We start from the raw sequence: 9306 nt of genomic DNA, 5'->3' as shown, positions 1-9306 counted from the left end.
CCAATTGAAGGACTTTGTTGCACTTTAGTAATATCTCCAAATAGCAACAGAAGAGGGTAGTTACAATTCTAACATAATACTCCAATTGAAGGTTATTGCGGCACTCTAATAGTGTCTCCATATGACAAGCGGAGAGGGTACTTGCAACCCTAATACAACACTTCAATTGAAGGTCTTTACAATACTCTACTAGTGTCTCCTTATGGCAAGTGAAAAGGATAGTTGCAACTCTAATACAACGTTTCAATGAAAGGTCTTTGTTGCACTCTAATAGCAATGTGTTTGCATACTCCATAGAATGCCTGATTTAGACGCCATATTCAGAGATCGCATAAATTCGACACTTTTGCTCTATTATTGCCATTTTTCGCAACTTCCTCTAAAAACTGCCAAAAACACTTAAAAACATGTTTACGGAAAATAATTCGGAAAAATAACTACTTTGCATTCGTTCTTTGCAATTTTCTGGAAGAAAAGATGAAGCTATTTTGATTCTATAGTCTATGCACTGCATGAAGAAAAAACGGCTCAGCAGAAAAATTACCATTTGCAAATCGTCGCATATTTTTGAAAATTTTAAATAAAGCATCTTCCTTTTGCCGGATCCATAATACCAAATTCAAATTGTGACTTGGTTCCCTAGAACAATTCTTCATAACGTAAATAAAAAAAAAGAACCAACCAATTTCTGTCCTGGTATAGTATCAGTTATTTTATATGGCAAATCAATTTTCTCATTGTACAAATGCTCAATTATTTTTTTTATTTTTTTGCTTACTCCATGGCATATAGATTCAATTATTATGTCAAGTTAGCAAAAATAAAAGAAAAATAAAATAAATGGTTTATCATATCATGCTGGATATATGTACAATAATAAAACCCTAAAACTAAGTAGGTAAAAAAATTAAATGAAATATTGTAATCTATACGAAAAATGAATCTAATTCCATCTCTCATGAGCAATGCGCCAATACACACCATATACAAAGCTATGAAACAAAAACAAAATCCAATATACATCTATTTCCTCCTAAATTATTTTTGTCAGAATTCTTCCGATTTATCGAAACTTAACCCTAAAAAAAATTCAACACTAGCATCTCTGCGCTGCACACGTACAACAACCACAAAAAAAAAATTCTCTATTTCCATATGGTACACACCAGTGGTACAAAAGAGATCAATATCGGTATTATTAAAGTCTGATGTCTCTGGTAACTCCAGTGGGGCTTGGTATGTTCATGCTAGCAGTACGTAGAAGCTTCCGGAACTCTGACAAGCTTATTTTACCGTCCTTGTCTAAATCGGCATCCTCTAGTAATGGTTCTATTGATCCCTTCAAACCGGTATGCTGCATAATAAAAAGTGGAATAAGTTTTTAATATATTAAACAGGTACTAGCTTTTGGTTGGGCCAAGACGAGCGTAATTTTTTTTTTTTTGAGTAAAGGTTGGAGGTCAAGCCACCCAACTATTTAATACCCTTGTTATTATAACAAAGGATTTCTTCCATCCGGATTTCGAAATCATGACCTCTCATATAGAGACATGTACCTTTGCCACTAGACCAAAGGCTAGTTCTCAAGACGAGCGTAATTATTGCCACTCGATGCATTTAATAAAGAGTTCAGGCTATGGTATTTTGAATAGCGCCAAATGGTCCATATTATGGATCAATATCTCTGTTTTTAATGTTCAAATAGTAGATCTGAACTGTTCAACATGATCCATATGAAATTTACTTGGAAACTAAATTTTAAAAATTTTAGAATTTTTTTTACTATTTTTTTAGATAGGTAGAAAATCACTACTTTTGAATGGTCTACAATTTTTAGATCAGGTGATTTTCTACATTCTAAAAAAATAATAAAAAAATTCTAAAAAATGTCAAATTTGATCAACAAGTACGTTTCATATGGTAATCATGTTGAACAGTTCAGATCTATTATTTGAACATTAAAAACAGAGATATTGATCCATAATATGGACCATTCTGCTCTATTCATAATACCATAGCCTCAATATTTGGATGCTTTGACTGAAATACCATTTACCAACAAGTAGAAAAATAACTTAAAAACAAATTATAGCTCAAACAATGAAGAAAAATAATTAAAAACATCCTGATTCAGAGTATTGGTGTGGAAAATACTTTCAGACAATTTTTCTTCAACAAAAGAATTTCATAAAATTTAAGGAACAGTTTTATGCAAAAGATCAAAACAGAGGACTTCTGTGCAAACTTTCAAAAGATCTTATGTTTGGTTCAAAGTGAAGAAATGGCACGTACCACTCGAAGTTCATCAGGAGTAATGAAGCCATCTCCATCGATGTCAAATTTGTTAAACGCGGATTGACAGCGTGTGTACCACTTGTCGGTATCCAATTCGGCCATTTGGTGCACATGCAATGTGGCCGCCACAAACTCTGTGAAATCCACCATCCCATCTGTGTTGCTATCTATCTGTTCATGTCCCAAAAGAGCAATTATAGTTAAATTCAAAGTATAACGTTTTATTCAAGTTTAAATCCTTAAGTTTTATTCCCCATTTTATAAATAATTTGTATTGTGCGGATGTATTAGGTGCAAATTGTAAGAATTTTTTAATTATGTTTAATAAAATGGGAGGTATACTTCTCTGATGGCTATGCCGAAGGAGGAGTGTGCTTTATTCCCTTGTTTGATCAAAAAAAAAATTATAACGTTGAGAAAAATCAAATTATTGGGGGTTTTATATACTGTACCGCATTGAGTATCTCAAGGACCCGCGGACCCCGTAATCTCCATGGCACATCTTTTGCCAATGCCTATTGCAACAAAAAATTACAAATTACTCTTGATAGGTTGAGTTACACAGAAAAATATTAAGAGTATTAAATTAGTAGGGTTAAAATGCCCCATTGTTTAAGTGCCCAATCATGCCTCACATTCTTATCTCCTTTTTAAAGTCCAAACAATCAATCCGAACCGCTCAACATGATCTCCGTATTAAAATGTCCTTGGAGAACAAATTTTATATTTTTTTGGAATTTTTTTAGATAGGCACAAAACCACTGTTTTGCATAAGATTCCGGACCATCCAAAAACAGTGATTTTGTACCTATCTAAAAAAAATTCCAAAAAAATATAAATTTGATCTCCAAGCACATTTTAATACGGAGATCATATTATATTGAGCAGTTCGGATCGACGGTTTGGACTTTGAAATGGATATAAGGATAATAGGCCTGATTGGGGCACGAAAACAATGAGATATTTTAACCCTACTCAAGATAGAAACAAGAGGAAACGTGCACAAAATTTTAACATAACTATATAGAATGAATTACATAAAACCAGAACCTGTCGCATTTCTTCAAGACTGATTACACCATTTTTGTCAACATCTATGGTATCAAATTGGTCTTTCAAATCAGATATCTCCTCTTCGTCCAATGTGCTTGCTAGTGCCTTAACATTTTAACCATAATATTACAAATGGTTTCATAAAAGCAAAAGAAATATATTTTAAGCAAAAGGGCATATTTGAAATATATACCCTCAGTGCGAACTGCTTCATGCGGCTGTACTTGACAAACTCACGCATGTTAGATAAAATTGATATATCCACTGGTATTTCTGTGGCTTCCCCACCTTCTTTAACCCATGGATGAGCTGAAAAAATAAAAAATAAAAATTGATGATCTAATAATTATTCAAATGTGATAAATTAGGGATGTACCATACGCCTTTCGAATATAAATCCAACCACAATAACTCGTGAATTTTATTTTCTTTGTGTGCATATTTGGGCAAAAACATAAATTTAAACAGCAGTAGTACGTGGTGGGAAAACAATAGATTGCTTACGTGAGGACCATATGTACTTAGCATGGACCGGTACAGGGTAGCATGACGATTTTTTTTCTAATGCATGTGCATGTGTGAAAAAGAAAGTGTGGGTTGTAAGTGATGAGGGAGTGTGTGTGTTATGTGTGCACGCATATAGAGAGAGAGAGAGAGAAAGAGAGATACACAAGGCTTGTGCAGCGGTAAGGCGAGCACGAGGGTTTTTGACCAACAACTTCTTAACAAAATCTTTAGCACCGGCACTTATGCTTGGCCACGGCTTCCTCCTGAAATCTGGCTTGTTTTTCAATACCTTCAAAAAACAATGATTTATACATATTAACCAATCACATAATGGTAAATGTGTCTTATGGCGCAAAAATGTGATATATCAGCAATTTCATGCGTACAACCATACATATTATCACAAAACAAAAAGGACTATCACATGCTAAATTTCACTTCAAGTTATTTAAATATTCCAAAGGACCTCTGCTTCATCAACATTTTCCCTTTACATAAAGAAAGCAAAAAGATGGGAGTCTGCATTCTTTATTAATTAAGCAAGACTACTGTCCAAATGTGGCCCCAAAAGGGAAGCTACCCAGAAAGAAAATGTAGATCTCACAATTGCCAGATAGGTTGTCTTTTGAATTTTCAGTTACTTCACTTAATTTGTAGTTTGCAATGTATTTTTTGTTTTTCTTTTGTTTTCCCTTATTTGTATCATTAACTTTATGTTCATTTATATTCAATATATTCATAGGTAAGTAATCACTACTGAAATTCAAAAATATATATATATATATATATATATCAAGCACACTCTGTATGATAATACAAGAAATTTTAGGTATAAAAATATAAGTGAGACATAGGTGACATATCCCCACTGTTAACAGTGTGCATAAAATACTTCTTAATTTGCAGGATAAAAATAGTAATTCCAAGGTTTTGTAAGGGCAAACATGGATATTATTAAAAAACACTTCTCTTCAGCCCATCCTGAGTGAATCCCAAACAAGGGGCCTGGTCCACAGAGGGTGCAGTAAGATACTTTCAAAGATATACAGAATACAGATCACATAAAGTAACATTTTACAGCTTTATGGGTTTCAAGAAATATAAATGTTAACATTGTTGCTTGCAGGAAATCATGGGAGATTTTTAATGTACCTCTCTGAAAATACCATCCTCGGTTCGGTCCCAAAAGGGGCGCTTGCCACAAAGTAAAATGTATGTTATGACCCCTATGCTCCACACATCAGATTCTGGACCCGATCTCCTCTTTAACACCTCTGGCGCCACATAATAAGCACTCCCAACTATATCATGAAACTTTTTTCCTACACAGATATGTATATTTATCTTCTCAAAATGAGTGCTATAGGGTTTCTATGAACTATACTCTTTTAAATTTAGGTTGGGTGCTTTAAACTAGAAGATTAGCAGCAGGACACTATACTGTACAAACATTATAATATGATGACCAGGTCTTCAATTATTGATTGTATATTGTGTTTGTGTGTGTGTGTGAATAGACGGGGTCATTTCTTCTATTATTACACTGTACATGTGTAAAACGGTTTATTTTAAACAATGCAAATTTCCTAAGGGCTTCCCTCAAAAAGAAAAAAAAAGCAAATGCAAATTTAAATATGTTGACCAAGTCTAAAGTCTTCAATAACTGATTGTGTATTGTTTAATAAAAAAAAAAACTGATTGTATAATGTATATTGTGTTTGCATTTCATTACAAGAAACTTCACGTGTAATCAAACTTTTTTTTACAAAAACAAGCAAAATATGAGAAATGCATTCTAATTTTATTCCTTCTTTGCGCCAATAGATGCGCAAGCTACTCTAGGTCATCACATATTTTCTTTATGCTCAGTTGGGGTATGCATAATATAATGATTTCTTTTAGGAATAACCACAACATTTCATGAAGATTGAAGTGATTGCCAAATTTTTCTTTGTAATGGATTAAAAAGTGAACTTTACACATCAGAAAAGAAAATTACCTGGAGAGATAATATCAGAGAGGCCAAAATCTGTTGCTTTTAATGGAGAATCCTCCGTCGTTGATTTGAAAAGAAAGTTCTGTAAATAGGAAGAAATATCATTACCAGGCTATATATTTTTCACCAATCCCCAAAAATATCCCTCTAAGAAAGAACCCCAAAATTTTCATTTTTCTCCAGATTATATTGGAACTTCAAAGTTAAGGCTTCATTCAATGGCTCTTCTTCTTGCCTAATCATAGAAGGGACAAAAAATGGAAAAAAAATTGAGTGAGGCTATGGTACCATGGATCAATACTTTCATTCTCAGAGTCCAAATAGTCAATCTGAACCATTCAGCATGATGTCCCTATGAAAATGTACTTGCGGACTAAATTTTACATTTTTAAGGAATTTTTCACTATCTTTTAAGATAGGTCGAAAATCACTACTTGTGAATGGTCTAGAATCTTTATATCAAGTGATTTTCTACCTATCTAAAAAAAGTAAAAAAATATATATAAAAAATGTAAAATTTGATCTACAAATACATTTTCATATGGAGATCATGTTGAACGGTTCAGATTGACTATTTGGATTTTTGAGAACAAAAATATTGATCCTATGGACCAATCCGTGCTTTGCATAGTATCGTAGCCTCACTCAAAAAATAATTTAAAAGTTTCAACAGTAACAAACTCGTACCTCGGGCTTGAGATCTCTATGTACAAATCCATGCAAGTGGCACTCTGCCACCACCTTTAGCATTTGTCTAACTATGACTGCTGCATCTTTTTCACTATACCGGCTATTCTTTCTGTTTAAATAGAGTAAGAGAAAGACTTTAGATTTCAGCATGTATGATAAATTGCAAGCCTATGCATACCAGTAAACAAAGAAACAAGAAAATGCTGTTCAGACTGAAATTCAATTGACTGTTATATCCAGTATCAGAGCTGCACCTGACTAGTACAGTATTAAAATATTGCTTTCTAAGCTAAATGCAATAAACTAAATATCAGAAACAATCGAAAAAGGAAAAATACAGGTAACAAAGCTTACTTGGCTAAGATCCTATCTAGCAGTTCACCGCCTTCACATAATCTGACAAAATACAAACCAAAACGCACTCCAAAGTTATTTCTAGCATTTAAAGAGCTATCAGTAAAACCAAATTACTTACCAAACCCTCTCGACTATTAATATAGTTGTATATTGAACTGTCACAAAAACTATATAAATGTTAACATTCTAATATGCAAGTGCCAACCTAACTATAGAAAATGCTAGTTCTGATGAGATGTCACCCCTATTTAGATTTAAGCATTGACCAAACAAAATAGAAGTTTTAGACCAGTCAATCGTGAACAAACAAACGATGATAACCTATACTACAAGAATTTACTTAGATACAGATAAAGATCAACCTTAATTAATTAAAATGGCAACTTGAAATTGGCAGGTAATTTCTGAATAAGCCAGACCATTTTTTTTTTTATTTAAAAAGCAGAGTCTTATAATGTTGAAAAAGGATATAGAGTACATACTCCATGACAATATAAACAAAGGAATCGTCCTCAAAAGCATTGAAGAAATGCACTATATTTTCATGTCCTCTGAGAGAGCACAGTATTCTCACTTCTTTCTTTACATCTTCTATAGCCACAGGCTTTGTCATCTGTAATTAATTCATATATTATTAAACAATATATTTAATAAATAAATAAACTCATATAGATGCAACCAAAGTCAGTAAATATTACAACAGGACATTTTAAATAATTACGGATAAAATATATCTGTATAGTATTTTTGGACTGCTAATTTGATGTCTGGTATCTTACAGAGGCTATTAAACAGTGAGATTGATACTTCTGCATTTAAGAATATAAATTTGAGTATAGATTAATAATCAAAACATCTATTCTATTAACACACTATACACGAATATAAACGCATCACTTCTTAGGATATTTTGAACCATAAAAATAAGGATGTTGTTAGGATACAAAAGGGTTCACTACAATTTGTATTTTTGTTTTATTTTATAATAGTTTGCTTTTTTTTTTCTTATCTGAATACTATTAGCAGTATATGGCCATACTATTGAACTCCAAAATATCAATGTTATAGTTTAAAACCATTATGGCGAAATCATTGGTTAAAACCAGTATTATAGTTTATGATTAATTAGAAAACAAATAAACAAATAATATAGAGATTGGCCAAAAGGAAGACCACATCCAACCTAACAAGTGAAGACTATTTTGTCCCTAACCTTACGCTATATTCTGATAATTCCAGCTTAGGTTTATCCTAAACCATGTATGAACCCTCGATTATTCCTTCTTTATAAAAATAACTCCCCATTTATCTAAACAAAACAAATTATTACGCCATGGAAGGTTACATACAACAAAATATGTTTTTCTGATCAGAACATCTTTACAAACAATGAAAAGAAAAGCTTCAAATTGTGCCATTCAACAATAACTGAAACAAGGCTTTATGAGAACCAACTAAAATTTCTCAAACAGTATCTCATTTATTCCAATTTTTTCGTGCAATTAAGCTATAGAAAGGAAAATCTTATACAATTATAAACAAAAAACTTACCTTAATCTTATCAATTCTCTTTACCGCAACCCGATCACCTGTATTTCTATCAGTGGCACAAAAAGTGTACCCAAACTGCCCATGGCCAAGTAATTTTCCCATAGAATATTTACTCTCAAAATTTCTTTCATACCCAAAATCAGGCTTTGCTCGTAACCTAACTCTAAGTTCCTTCTCTCTGTGGACCACACCTTGTGGCCGTTGCTGTTGCTCCGCTTGTGCCATTCTGCTATCGGAACTCGTTGCACCACCAACTTTAGTTGTCGAGAGAGAAAAACACCCACCCATTTAGGTAAAATTGTACGGATTTACGATCAATTAGTGTCCAATTTATAGTAGATTGTGGTATTTACAAACAATTTGATAAGAAAATGGGAAGAAGAGAGAAATTGGGGTGAATTGGATTAGTTAGTGTAGAATTGAGGTGGGAAAAGAGATACAAATAAGTAAAAGACTAGAACTTTTGTATGAATTTATATGCAAAGCAAAGAAAGCGAAGCAATTGAGGAAGGTGGGGGGAAGGGGGAAAGGGAGACAAGGTCAAAGATTTAGAGAGACTACCCCGTGTGTTGTGGGTCTCTTTCTCGTTTACCCTTTCTGCTTCCTTCAACCTTCCAATTTTTTTGTTTTATTTTTTTCTCATTTTCCATTGTTATTTTTTCTACAAATGATTAGAGAACCAAGGTCCAATTTGATTCGGGTTGGATTTGGTTGTTTTTACAGGTAATTAAGTCTAAAATTAGTTGGCACTTTTTACGGACAGATCCTCGCCTTATTTTATAGCACGCGCTTTCTGGTGGGTCCTTTTTTAACAGAGTAGGTTTGACTTCATGCAGTGCACGAACATATGCACCGCT

At 33.0% G+C, this 9306-nt stretch overlaps 1 protein-coding gene across 2 annotated transcripts; it reads right to left on the bottom strand.

Annotated features, from left to right (window-relative positions):
• Positions 1-907: 907 nt before the first annotated feature.
• Positions 908-9048, bottom strand: LOC144572178 (calcium-dependent protein kinase 4). Of its 2 annotated transcripts, XM_078321622.1 has the most exons (13): positions 8450-8859; positions 8112-8207; positions 7381-7511; positions 6896-6937; positions 6539-6650; positions 5855-5933; positions 5008-5177; positions 4018-4144; positions 3542-3657; positions 3346-3453; positions 2748-2810; positions 2293-2466; positions 908-1354 (listed from the first exon to the last, which is right to left on the bottom strand). In XM_078321622.1, exons 3-13 carry the CDS (start codon positions 7509-7511, stop codon positions 1199-1201), a joined length of 1278 nt encoding a protein of 425 aa, XP_078177748.1. In that variant the 5' UTR covers positions 8112-8207; positions 8450-8859; the 3' UTR covers positions 908-1198. The 2 variants fall into 2 exon arrangements, with proteins under 2 accessions (XP_078177748.1, XP_078177746.1); XM_078321620.1 differs by lacking the exon at positions 8112-8207 and having other exon boundaries at positions 8450-9048.
• Between the last annotated feature and the right edge of the window lie 258 nt (positions 9049-9306).

The sequence above is a fragment of the Carex rostrata genome, chromosome 20 (assembly GCF_964058835.1).
Source record: "Carex rostrata chromosome 20, lpCarRost1.2, whole genome shotgun sequence".
NCBI classification, from domain to species: domain Eukaryota; kingdom Viridiplantae; phylum Streptophyta; class Magnoliopsida; order Poales; family Cyperaceae; genus Carex; species Carex rostrata.
Note: the sequence above shows the minus strand (reverse complement) of the source record. Positions and strands in the feature narration are given on the sequence as shown.

Bases quoted from the DNA above. Each gene is read 5' to 3' on its own strand.
- LOC144572178 (XM_078321620.1), bottom strand. From the start codon at position 8,737: ATGGGTGGGTGTTTTTCTCTCTCGACAACTAAAGTTGGTGGTGCAACG. The intron at 7,512-8,449 runs GTAAGTTTTTTG...AATTAATTACAG, and splicing joins AGAGAATTGATAAGATTAAG to ATGACAAAGCCTGTGGCTAT. The intron at 3,658-4,017 runs GTATCTCTCTTT...TTATTTTTTCAG, and splicing joins TACCGCTGCACAAGCCTTGT to CTCATCCATGGGTTAAAGAA.